Here is a 13,105-nt window from a genome sequence, read left to right as displayed (position 1 = left end):
CAGCCATCATTTTTATTCAGGGCCAAGCTACACATGACGAATGACACTTGAACAGCAAGTGTATTTCTCCCTGTTCACTTGCCCTCCACTCAATCCACTTGCTGTTCAAGTGTCATTCGTCATGTGTAGCTTGGCCCTCAGTCTCCCCCATTTCCCTTCCACATAGGGTTGCCATCCCCCCACCTTTAAAGTAGGGGAATAAAGGGGTTGCTAGGCAGGCTTGGGCCCCCCAATCCATCTCTCTCTCTCTCTTATGCATGTTCCAAATGCCCGGTGACACACTTCTGGTTGAAAACAGGCAGCTACAGAGTCTGTTTGAAACAAGGAGATATTCACTGGGAAGTTTTGCACAAGTCCTATAAAGATGGATCAGAATTGTGCAGGAAATACCTTTGGAGAATGTAGCATTGCCAGCCCAACACTGGTAACACCTCGGAGATGCAAGGGGATGGAATTCTGATTATCAATGTTGCACTGACAGCATGATGTCACTTCTGATGAGAACCTGGAAGTGATGTCACCACACCAATGTGATGCTCTAGGATTCACTCAAATCACTATGTTTTTACCCAGTTTATACCAGAAGTTTTCACACAAGAAGTTAAGGAAGATTAGACGTTGCCTCTATTTTTCCCCGAAAGGATATTGGTCTATTTTACAGTTCTTGAGTGGGAAAGATTGAGGTTAGGAAAATGGATCAGGGTTTTAAAAAATGTTTTTTTTTTTTTAAAAGTCTTTTCTATACCATAACCCTAATCAGATTTGCCAGCCACTCACAACTACTATTTGCTTTTTTTTAAAATCATGGGAGATCTAAATTATTTTGTATCCTACCCAAGATTGCCAGCCAGTTCTTCACTCCACTGTGGAGAATATGGAAGAGTGAAGAGGTGTCAAAATAATGCTCTAGGAATTGCCTGCTCTCTATGGTAAAAAGATAGAGATTTAGGGAAAACATAGAGATTTAGAGTCTTTTTACACTGCACTTCTTACACGAGGATGCTTAAGTGAAGGGAGATGCCATGTTAGCTGGGAGGCGTAGTTTAAAAGCCGAAAGCTCTGTTAATTTCCCCTCTCCACAGGAGGGTTGTTTGAAAAGACAGAGTCCATTGCTCTTCAAAGGGTTTGTTAATTTCATCTAATTAACAAACCCCCTGAGGAGCAGCTTTGCTGGCTGTCATTTTAAACTACCCTCCTGTAGAGAGGGGGAACTGACAGAGCCTTCAGTTCTGTCTTTTTAAACTACACATCCTGGCTAACATTGTGTCTCCCTTCACTTGAGCATCCTTGTGTAAGAAGTGTTGTGTAAGACTCTTAGGAGGAGCAATTTCACCCTCTTGTACCTGCTCACTCCAGCCAGTAACCTGTGCAGCTATCTTCTGTCTGGATCCTGTGACCCTGGAAATGACTTGGGGATCAAAAGCAGCTACAGGAACAAAGAGGAATGTAGGGAAGATCTGCATTCCATGCACAAATGATGAGATGCAGGCCACTGTGTCTAGTTTAGCACATAAATTGTCTTTTAGCTTATTTCTGTTTATGCCAATGTCTGATCTCTTCGTACATGTAGAGCTGAAAATGCAGAAGAGCAATATGTAATACAAAAGAGACTTCTGTCTAGTGTAGGTTTTACATTCCCATTTCAAACTCAGATGGAACAAGAGCTGCCTTAAATCCCCATATCTTGATCAGGAGAAACACTTAGTTCAGCTTTTACTGAGCTGTAAAATTTCATGCTGCAGGTAAAAGACCACAGATCTTGTATAAAAACTCCCCCTGTGTTTTAAAGATAAGGAACATAGGATTTAGCTTAATTCTGATTGGCAAGCACTCAGGGTCTGATTACGCATGTACTAAACACAATGTGGGTTGGAGGAAACCCCAAACCAACTCATGTTTAAAGTGTGATACCTTCAAAATGGTGTATATGGGGGAGGGGAATGGGCTCACAAGCATGCATGGAGGCAAGATCAGCTTCATCAGTTCCTGATTTCCACCTAGCACACTTCTGCAGATAGAACAGGGCTGTGGGGGATAGGGCCTGGGCTGTCATCTTACTTCTGGAGACACGTGTCTCTAGCAGTAAGAGGAACTCTATTCCAGAGCATTTTTTCAGCTGGAACACGGTGGAATGGAGTTCCGGCACCTCTTGAAAATGGTCACATGGCTGGTGGCCCTGCCCCCTGATCTCCAGACAGAGGGGAGTTTAGATTGCCCTCTGTGCCGCTCGGTGCAGGGCCACCAGCCATGTGACCATTTTCACCGAGGGCGATTTAAACTTTAAAAAACTCCCCCCTTGTTCCAGCTGACCTAAAGTGACATCATTGTGCAGTCCGGGTACCAGGGGCACCACCTCCTGCCAGGAGTTGCCCCCCGTGCTTGCAACCCACTGAGTTCCACCACCTCTTTTCCCAGAAAAAAAACCTTGCTGTATTCTATTCTATTTGCAAAAGTGTACCAGCTGAAAAGCAGGGACAAACGAAACTGCTTCTTCCTCTGTGCAATCCTCATGAACCCAGTCCCCCCACCTACCATTTTAAAAGTGAGCATGGTCACATGTTAAACGGGAATTGGGTTTTGAGCATGTGTAATCTAACCCTTAGGGCAAAGCTATACATTATATTTTTTTGCCAAATCAGGCTAGGGTTCCCCAGACCCAATGTGTTTCCCCTGCAGCAACACAACAGCTGATTGAAAGTAAAAACAACCCCTGCAGGGAATTATTTGCATCATTTTGAAGCGATACTTGGAGTATTTTGTGTGCATGCCACTCCAAGGCTATGCAGATAACTTCCTGCTGGGGCCTTTTCAGCTCAGGAAGATAGACTGGAAGGGAAGGCAGGAACCTCTCATTCCCCCATGTTGCAGTTCTGAGCAGAACTGGGCTCCTTGGGACTTTAAAAAGTCCTTTCCCCACAGCTGATATATGATGGCAAAGAAAATGGATTGGGTCTAATCGCAAACAAAAAATGCAATGTGTAGTTGCAATGTGTAGTTGCAATGTGTAGCCCTCACTGTGCAATCCTATGCAGAGTTACATCAGTCTAAGCCCACTACTTTCAATGGATTTGGGCTGGCATCACTCTACATAGGATTATGTTGTCAGATACTTGGCATTTATCTTATTAAAATTACTTGATTATTGAATACATGAAATATTTAAATTAAACATGTAAGACTGTCTATATTAAAGTTTTGGCTATATTACAACCTATATTTAGGTTCTGCTCTATTATATGCCTCCCTCATAGCCCTTCTCCACCACCACATTGCTGCTGGGGCCAGCCGCTCATTGCATTATCATGCAACTACTCCCTGCTCTGGGGTGTAAACAAAGCTAGGATTTGGCTTCCATCTCAACCCAGCCTCTGTTTGCAAAGATCTATCCAAAATCCTATTTTGTTTAAACACCTGGCACAGAACAGCTACACAACTCTGTGGCTAGAGCAATTGGTAGGGATGCAGGACTTGTACTCACCTGGGTCTGGGGCAATGCATTCGCACTTATACATGGTCACGTAATCTGGTTTGAAATCCGAATTGATGGGATAGTAGCTAAAGGCTCCAATCATCTTCTTGATGGCATCATAGATGAAGATGAAGCTAATGAGAGTGGAGAACCCCTCTTCAGTGAAGCGTGTGATGTACTTTATAATGAAGCTGGCATCCGTAGCCACCAGAATAAGGCACTGGAGAGCAGAGTGCAAGCCAATCCAGAGGCGGAATTCCATGTAGTCTATGTCATTACCCCTGCAATTGGGAACATCAAGAAGTTCTAATATAAATAATCAGGGCTTTTTTTCTTGGAAAAGAGGTGGTAGAACTCAGTGGGTTGCCCTTGGAGAAAATGGTCACATGGCTGGTGGCCCCACCCCCTGATCTCCAGACAGAGGGGAGTTTAGATTGCCCTCTGCGCCAAGCGGCACGGAGGGCAGTCTAAACTCTCCTCTGTCTGGTGATCAGGGGGTGGGGCCACCAGCCATGTGACCATTTTCAAGAGGTTCCGGAACTCCGTTCCACTGCGTTCCCGCTGAAAAAAAGCCCTGTAAGTAATTCACTTCATCTGCTACAACTGGACATCGGTTGTGTAGAGCCCAAACCCTTCCCACTTTAAGTGACATGCTAATTATATGAATGTCAAAATTGTCTGGAAGAGTCTTTCTCTTTCAGGCAAAACCAATTCTAGGTCTTTCAAACTGATGGCCTTGGTTATTCACAGCTGGTAGATTCAAAGGAACCTCCTTTTCATTATTCCTTGATATTGGCTGTTTTAATGCTTTCACTCATTGGCTAAAAATACATGTCATCCTAACTGTAACATGTCAGTCTACCAGAAGTTAGTTGTTCATTGCTGCTAGAACAAAGGAATGGAACTGAACTCTAAGCTCTCTAGAGCTCTTCAGAGGGTCCACTAAACATGGATGAACTTTTTCTGAAGATGGATGACCAGAGTTCATTTTTGAACCATACCTTGATCAAAGGAAGGAATGGCAAAATATGTCAGCTTCACAACACTAAATAAAATTTATGTCTGCAACGAATCAGTGTAGAAATGTTTTTATTCCCCCCCCCCCTGTTTTGTTAGAAGTTTTCTTCTGCTCTCTAACATTTGGCTTTCTTTTTATAATAAATACCTTACAATAAAATACTGTAGAAGTTGGAGGCTGAGCAGAGGATACCGGTACCATCCTCCACCAGCTTTTAGGCAGCTACATTTCATGAAGTGATCCTCTTTATGTACCTGTCGGCTTTCCTTTATGACACTACATATCATGAATTGGTTATGTTTGGTCGAACTGTGGTGATGCACTTAAGCAACTGAATGGTGCTGCTATTTTTTAAGGCTGTTCTTGTTCATGAATTGAGTTCTTAAGTTGTTACATATCATTAATTGGGACTTTCTGTGATGATGATGATGATTTATTTATTTAATTGATAGTCTGCTCTCCCCACACGTGGGCTCATTTCATGAACTGGTTATTTCTAATGGGAGTATTTGAACTGTGTTGTTCACATCCAATGAGCTGAATATTTTTGAATGGATTGCGCTGTCGTATTTCATGCTTTTAGATAAATCAATCACCACTGGGAAGTGAGGAGAAAGGATAGTGTCACCAGGTAGAGACTTGGGATGACTGTGGTTTTTTCCTGATCTCTCAGGGCCAACTAGAAGGAACAGGAGGGTTGTGAGTCTGTTCCTTCCCTGGGAACTTTGTCAAATGCCTTGCCAAAATCAAGATATGTTACATCTACTGCATCCATACAACCCACAAACGTATTAACTCAATTTTAAAAAGATTTAAAATGAGTCAGACAGGATTTATTTATGACAAATCCATGCTGGCTTCTTCTAATCCATGCATTGTTTTCATGATGCTAACAAACAGATCACTTTGTAATCTCTCTCTCTATATATAAAGACAAGTGTCCTGTCTGACTAAGAAGGGATTTTAAGAAATTTGCCCGCTAAGGAAGTAAAAAGGGGTAAAATGTGTTTTCTCAAAGGGATACAGCTTCTCTGTGTGGCTTGCAGGCTGCTGCCTGCTTGCACCTCCGCCTACTGCCAGCTTGGCCATTCTTCCCTGACTGGGCCAGCCTTTCAAGGTTATTTGCATATGCGGGCTGATTGGTCCTCACCCTCCACATTCTAAACAGTATGCAGTTGCTATTGGGAGTCATTGAATGTGTCCTGACTGAAGTAAAATGCACCTCCCAATCTTCCCCTAAAAATTCACTAGGGTTGCCAATCTCCCTGTGGGGCCTGACTTTCCTGTGTGGCTGGTAGGCTCCTGCTTGCTTGCACATACCCCCTCAGTAAATGCTACATTTTGAAATTCATTTCATCGGTTTTCGGCATCAATGTGCTTCACTTTATTCAAACACCTTTGTGACGCTCAGGTACTATGCTATTATACTACAAAACCAACTAAAACCCCGCCCCCCACAAACCGAAAAATGTTACATACCCATAAGTATTATAACTGGATTTAAAGTAATTAAAAACCATAGTGACGCATGAGTATCAAGCTAGTTTTCTAATACATTCTCTGTTATCTGACAGAGGCTATGAGAGTCAACCAGGAGGTTTCTTTAGTACTGTAGGATGCAATTCATCCAGTTCTGCAGACTTACTTATTTCAGGTCGCTAGCTATCCCTTGACCATTCCCTTATAAATTTAGTGCTGGGGGGTTATTGGGAGGGGGGAATGAAAAGGAAGCTGCACAACGATATTTTGCACAAAGAACCAACAGCTACAACTTGGGTCTGTTTATGTGACTTCTGTTCTCAAATACGTAAAAAATCTTTGCACTCACTTGCTGAAATCATAGAGCAGCTTTTCAAAGATAAGGATGGGCCCAGTACTGCTCAGAATAATGAGAGGCTGTCCAGCAAAGAAACAGAAGACGGAACCTGCCATTGCTGTCCCGAGGAAGCTCTCCATGACTCCCTGATGGGGGGAAAAGTCATATAGATAAATGTTCTTAGATGTCATTTCTGTTCATAAGAGGCCCCTCAAAATCATGGGAGCAACGTGACCAGGAAAGCTGAGAGATGATGCTTGGATCACGTAGCTCACTTAAGCTGCCAAGTCTGCCCTGTAAGTCCCTAATATGAATATAGACCAAATGCATTCTCTCTCACACACAAACACACACAGAGACTCTCATTCACACAAAACTTACTCTGCCTTAATGTTAGAGTCCCAAAGGAAATGTGTTTCTCCTGCTAGCTAGCCTGCTTAACATTTCAATTATGCCTACATCTAAAATAAAGGTCACTTTTCAATATGATGCCGCTAGCATGCACTTTCTCCATGCTGTGCATAATTTTATAAACCTCTATCACGGCCCTCCCTTAGTTGTCTTTTTTCTAAACTGAAAAGCCCCAGCCTGTGGCGTGTGTTCATTGGTTTTCCAGTTGCAAAGTCTGGCTCACACTACAGCTGAGAAATTTGGTGGGCGTCCCTTTTTATATTACATGTGACTTCACCCCTATTGAAGATCAAGCAGGAGGCAAGGTGAGTATGCAGTCTGGACTGGGAAACGCCAGCAAAGTCTCAGCAGAACCCACTCTAACTTGCTTAGCACAGCACAGCTTTTGATCCAGTGCAGACTGAATCCCTACCAAACCCTACTAGAGATGGGCATGAATCAGGAAAATTCCAAACCATGCAGTTTGTGGTTCATCACATTTCATGAACCACGAACTTTCACAGACGTGTCCTGGTTCGTGAACTGGTTCATTCTGTTCGTGAAAAAGTCACTTCTGGGTCCGCAGAAGGTCTGCAGAGATCCCATCCCCCCCAATTGCCTAGGAAACTGATTGACTGTGACAAACCGAAATATGAACCAAATGAACTGAGCTAAAATTCGTCACAGTTCATGAGAAATGAGCTCCCATGAACCGCTGGTTCGCGAACCACAAACCAGCCCAGTTTGTGACAAACTTCGGTTTGTATTTCGGCTCGGGCCTACCTCTAATCCCTACTATGACTAACCTCTCAGATCTTAAATTATTAAGAACCAAAATATCACAAGGCCATCACTAGTGACAATGCATTACTGGTACATCTTGACTTTTCATTTTTACCCAAACTTACCTGGTAGTTTTCTGTAGCATCTCCTAGCAACCCACCAAATGTGATGGCATTTGTGATGCAGCCAAGGTAGATGAAGAGGATGGCAGAGATAGACTGGATATGAAAGGCCTCATAGAAATCACTGGGAAACCAAGGAAGCTTTCTCTTGATATCCAAATACAGGCCACCACAAAACCTGATAAAAATAACAGATGAAATAGTACATATTTCACACTAAATAAATACAAATGATGGGCCAACAAAATCCAAATATGGCTTGAATATATTATGTGTCTCAAGCCACTTTGGATAGATTTCTTATACTGCATAATTTATTCTGCTTATGTTAGCAATGGGGAGTTGTAAGGAGGTATGCCAAGCACAGTAGTCTCAGATCTCTTAGAGTTTTGCTTTCTCCCTTTCTGGCACCTAAGATTTCCCCCAAGCATTGTATACACATTTAGTTGTAAGCTTATCTTACCGTCCTGAGCTTCATATCATGAAACTGCAGGAGGGTTGTCTTTTTGAATGCTACTCCACATTTTTTTAAAAAAATCTTGAACATAGAAATTAACAGGAGAAAGTTTGAAATGCCAGCTTGAAATGGACCAGGAAATCTTTATTTTGTCAGGGAGCATTTAAATACATTTTCTCCCAATTCTGAAATAGTACAAGACCCAACTAGATGTGAATACACAAAATAAAATTTTAAAAAATAAATGGAATACTCCCTTGCCTGTGGGTTACCTTCTGTAGGGATAATTGAACATCCACCAATTTGCCTTACATCCTCTTTGCCAGTCACAAACAAGAAGACAGTTTTTCAATGGATTGCTCAGTGTTTATCTAAACAGTCTTTGGCAACATTGTATGTGTGTATGTATATGTTTAAAGTGCTGTCATGTCACAGACAACTTATGGTTATCCCTGCTGGGGTTTTCAAGGTAAGAGACTAACAGAGTTGGTTTGCCATTAGAGATGAGCACAAAACGGGGAAAAAACAAACCCTGAGTTTTGTGGTTCGTCGCATTCCACAAAACAAGAACCACAGATTTTCATAAAATTGTCTTATTTCGTGGAACGATTCATTAGGTTCACAATTCGTCAGATCCCGGGGCCCTACAACAGCCCCCTTCATACCAAGAGATGCCAAATTCACAGAAAGACTTCAACAGGCTGTCCTCCAGCCACCCTCCAAGTAGCTCTCTTCAGGTTCTCTTTGCTGACTTTTCCCTCCCCTCCTCCTGGCCTCCTGCTCTCTGCTGCTGCTGGAAGAAAAGCCAAGCGGAGTGGAACTGCTTGGGTTTTCCTTTCTTCAGGTTCTCTTTGCTGACTTTTCCTTCTTGTCCTCCCGTCCTCCTGCTGCTCTGATGTGCCCTCCCCCCGCCTCCAAGTTCTCAAATAAAAAGTTGAGCAGAGCAGATCCACTCCAGGGAGCTTGGAGGTGGGGGTGGGTGGGAAGGCATGTCAGAGCAGCAGGAGGATGGGAGGTAGAGTCAGGGAAGGGTTGCTGAAGCTAGCAGGCAGCGAGCAGTGGCAGAAGGAGCTGCTGAGGCTGCTGCCACCGCCATTCCACCATCTTGTTCTTAAAAATGGAGAAGGGAAACAGAGGGAAAGGAGTCTCTGACTACAGTTTCCAGGTAAACTTGTGCTGACCCGCATTGCTCAACTCTCAAGTTGGCAGAGAAGGCTACCTATCAAGGTTATGTGGACTAAGATTGGGGTTTCCACGGCAACAAAAGATCTGCAGACATTCTGGGCCTATGTTGCCTAGGGAATCAATGGATTGGCACCAGCCCATCTGGCATCATGAAGCATTCACGAATTGAATGAATCGGCCCAAAAAATCGTGGATTTCATGAAAAATGCGGCCCCACAAAATGCGTTTTCGCGATACACAAATCAGCTCGATTCGTCACGAAATTTGATTCGTATTTCAATTTCTGCCCATGTCTATTTGCCATTGTCTGCCTCTGCATAGTGACCCAGGTATTCCTCAGTGGTCTCAGCCACATTAGTGACTGCTAATTTCATTGGCAGAAGTTTCATACACGTTCAGTTTTACACACACACACACACACACACACACACACACACACACACACACACACACACACACACACAGAGCAAATCAAACAGACCCAGCTCATGTTTGACTGATACAGTCAAACAAGGCAAGTTCAACTGTCAGAATTCATGAAATTTGTGGTATCCCTAATATTCTGTCTGCTAAGCTCATTTTTTCCTCAACTGCACTTCAGTATGAGATGTGGGGAGATTTGGCAGGAGGGTGTCTGACATCATTGGTGCAGAAATGCTCCACACCCATCAGTTTTGTGTCTGTGTTGCTTTTTCAATGGGACTTGCTTTCTGTCCCTGCTTTTGGTGTGATTGCAGATCGTCTGTCTTCCATACTGCTTGTTGTAGAAAGAGAAATTGCTCACCTTCCAGTCCAAATTAGCTCTTCCCCGATTTCATGCACAGCTGGCATCTCTTCATCTTCACTGCCACTGCCACCTCCCCCTCCACCACTGCCTCCTCCTGCTCCGCCGGCCGTGCCATTCATCTGCCCTGGTTCACTCAGTGAAAACACAGATTTTCTATACAAATAGTAGAGAGTGTTAATAAACCTAGATTGCTTCCTTTCATGCTGTTGTGGTATTGCTCTTCTACAATGAGCTGGAAATGGAATTATAACTGTGGTTTTGTGCCATGCTTAATATAGTGTTGTATCTCTCTTACAGTCTCTTTTTACAGTCCTTTTAATGTCTTGTCTCAGCAAAGCCAGTCCCTGAACTGAATCGTTTCCTCCCGGCCACTCACAATAATAAAAAATGACACTGCTTGAAATTATGAGCGGGTGGTCCCTTCTATATCTTCATTGTAATTGGCAGTTTAATAAAACATTTCCTGATCTCTAAGCTGATCTCTAAAGTGCTACTGGACCTATTTCCTGATCTCTTTTCCTCTTTGCAATCACTTGAACCCATGATGCTGTCTTATACTGAATCAGCTCTTTTGGTCCATCAAGATCAGTATTGCCTGCTCAGACTGGCAGTGACTCTCCAGGGTCTTAGGTTTTTCACATCACCTGCTACCTGCTTCCTTTAACAGTAGATACTGGGGACTGAACCTGGGACATTCTGCAGACCAAGAAGATGTTCTACCACTGAGCTACAACCTCTCATCAATCGTATACTGTTTAGAAATTTAGGGATGTAAGGATCACATTGAAGCACATTTTAAATTTTCTTTGGAGAAAGTGATTATAATTAGACTGTTTAAAACCAAAATATGTTTGTTTTATTGACTATGGATCAAAGTCCAAGAACAGCCCACCATGAATCTGTTTGATCCCCTTTTAAAGCTATCTACGCTCGTGTCCTCACTATGTCACATCAGGTAACCACAGACAGCATGAAGCTGAGCTCCCTTACCTCTGCTCTGCAGAGGGGATTTTCTTGGGTGGTTCTATCCTGATGTTTGGATCCCATTCTCCTGGCGGAAGAACAATGACCTCATCCAAAAACTCATCAATTCCCGCTATCAGATCATCTCTGTCTCTAGCTTTGTAGGCAACATCACTGAACAGCTGAAAGTTTAAAAAGAGAAAAATTATTTGGGCAGATTATTAGCCCAGAACAAAGGAGAAAAGGAAAAGTAACGGACCAGTAAGTCTTCTACCCATTATCCTTGTTTCTTGTCCTTCCATTCTAAATATATATCATTAAAGGCAAATAATTCCAGAAGGGTAGCTATGTGAGTCTGTTGTAGCAAAATTACACAGGAGTCCAGGAACACCTTGGAAACTAACAACATTTCTTTCTTTCTTGAGTCAGAGCTCATTTCCTCAAATGCATGGAAGTGTGCATCCATTAAATACTCAGCAGAAGGGGAGGGATAAACTGAGAGGCTGGTGTAAAAACTGAACAAAAGAGAAAGTTCTCCTAGAAGAGGTGTGAGATGCTTCCCATTATCAACAGCAGAGTAGAATAAACATCTGAAACAAAATTAAATGACACAGTGGAACAAATTAACAAGCATAAGAGTTGGAGTATGAGAGCTATTAACCAGGGGTGTGCAAAACAAAACAAAACAAAACAAAACAAATGAGCTGTTTCATTTTGTAAAAGCAGATTTTAGAACCAAATCTGGGAAACCAAGTTATAATGGTGCACTCCCACCAAAAAGTTTGTTTCATTTCTGTTTGTACCTTGCAGCAAGCAGGCACTGGGCTTGCATGGCAGCATCTTGTTTTTCTTAACAGCATTCTCCAATCAGATACCAAAGGGAGAGACCCTTATGTTAATCATTAACTCTGATGGTGGTAAGAGGGAATATGCATAATACGCATGAGTGCTTCTCCCGCCTGCCCCCATCACTCACTACCCAGGGCAATGCATTGTCTCCCTGCCAATTGAGTTTTTCCAAGGAGTGACTTCTCCCCTCCCTGCCTATCAGCTTTGGAAACATTTGGAAGGGGGAATGTGCAGACTTCAATCATAGGCTGCAATTTGGAAGACATTTCCTTGGGAGTAAGCACACTATTGAATAACACGGGACTGATACCTGTTTAGGGGGGATGCATCTTGTTTTGTTTTGCAAAGCTATCCAGGCACTGGTCTGTCTCGCCCACCCACATCAGGGCACTTGGAAGGTCACTGTGAGGAAATGTACCACTGGATGGGTGCAAGTGGTCTATTCAATGAATCATACTTGATACAAGCCCTGGAAAACTTCAATCATAGGCTGTGATTCCTAAGACACTTCCCTGGGAGTAAGTGCAAGGAAATAGGGCACCAAAGGTGATAATTTATTGGTGTGATAAAAAAGTAAAAGGTGAACTTAAAGCAGGATTGTTTTTAATGCTGCTGCACCTTATTACCCCTTTGCCAGCCAGTTTCTTGCCATAGTGCGCACCTGCTAACACTCACCATTGTTGTGTATATAGTGTAACTGAGGAATAACTTGGTGGATTGATGGTTTAGAGGGAAGACTGTGCTATTTTGGTGCCTTTAAGCGCAACAAAAGCTGCCTCAAAGTGCCGGAAGCCCTCACTGCAAAGAACCAGGCCAAAACTCATGATAATGAAAAAAACAAACAGGTTAGATCCAAGCCAGCAACACCCCAACTGGAATAGAAGAATAACAGTACATAGTTGGTTCAGAATCCCTGCATTTTTAACTGAAACGGAAATATTTTCATGCACACCACTACTATTGACACAGCGAGTTAAGTCCCTGTTAAATCTTGCTTTGGAGTACATTATCTTGATGAAGGCTCATGCTAAATAAATGTTGTTAGTCTTTAAAGCGCAGCTGAACTCTTGTGTAATTAAATGCAAATGGATCAGATGCCTTGAGTGAGCAGATACAAATATTTAAGGAGGGGGATGACGCAATCGTAACCATGGGAAAGGATGGTTCACATTTTGTGCAAAGTTTACCATCTTTCTGCCCATGATCTAGGATATGCCCCTCACCGCAAGTAAGTAAATGCATGGTTATCTTTTGGCCCTGAGAAAG

The 13,105-nt window shown here is 42.8% G+C and overlaps 1 protein-coding gene across 1 annotated transcript in view; it reads right to left on the bottom strand.

Moving 5' to 3' along the window:
• SLC4A5 (solute carrier family 4 member 5) overlaps positions 1-13,105 on the bottom strand; it is a 76,868-nt gene that overhangs the window by 16,690 nt on the left and 47,073 nt on the right. Inside the window, exons 10-14 of the mRNA XM_054997482.1 lie at positions 11,018-11,172; positions 10,025-10,180; positions 7,602-7,776; positions 6,316-6,449; positions 3,479-3,750 (exon numbers count right to left, since the gene is read on the bottom strand). Of these exons, the coding sequence (XP_054853457.1) occupies positions 3,479-3,750; positions 6,316-6,449; positions 7,602-7,776; positions 10,025-10,180; positions 11,018-11,172 (892 nt within the window). The remainder of the gene's footprint in view (positions 1-3,478; positions 3,751-6,315; positions 6,450-7,601; positions 7,777-10,024; positions 10,181-11,017; positions 11,173-13,105) is intronic.

This window comes from Eublepharis macularius, chromosome 14, assembly GCF_028583425.1.
Source record: "Eublepharis macularius isolate TG4126 chromosome 14, MPM_Emac_v1.0, whole genome shotgun sequence".
Lineage (NCBI taxonomy): Eukaryota > Metazoa > Chordata > Lepidosauria > Squamata > Eublepharidae > Eublepharis > Eublepharis macularius.
The sequence above is the reverse complement of the archived record's forward strand: the minus strand, read 5'-3'. Positions and strand labels throughout refer to the sequence as shown.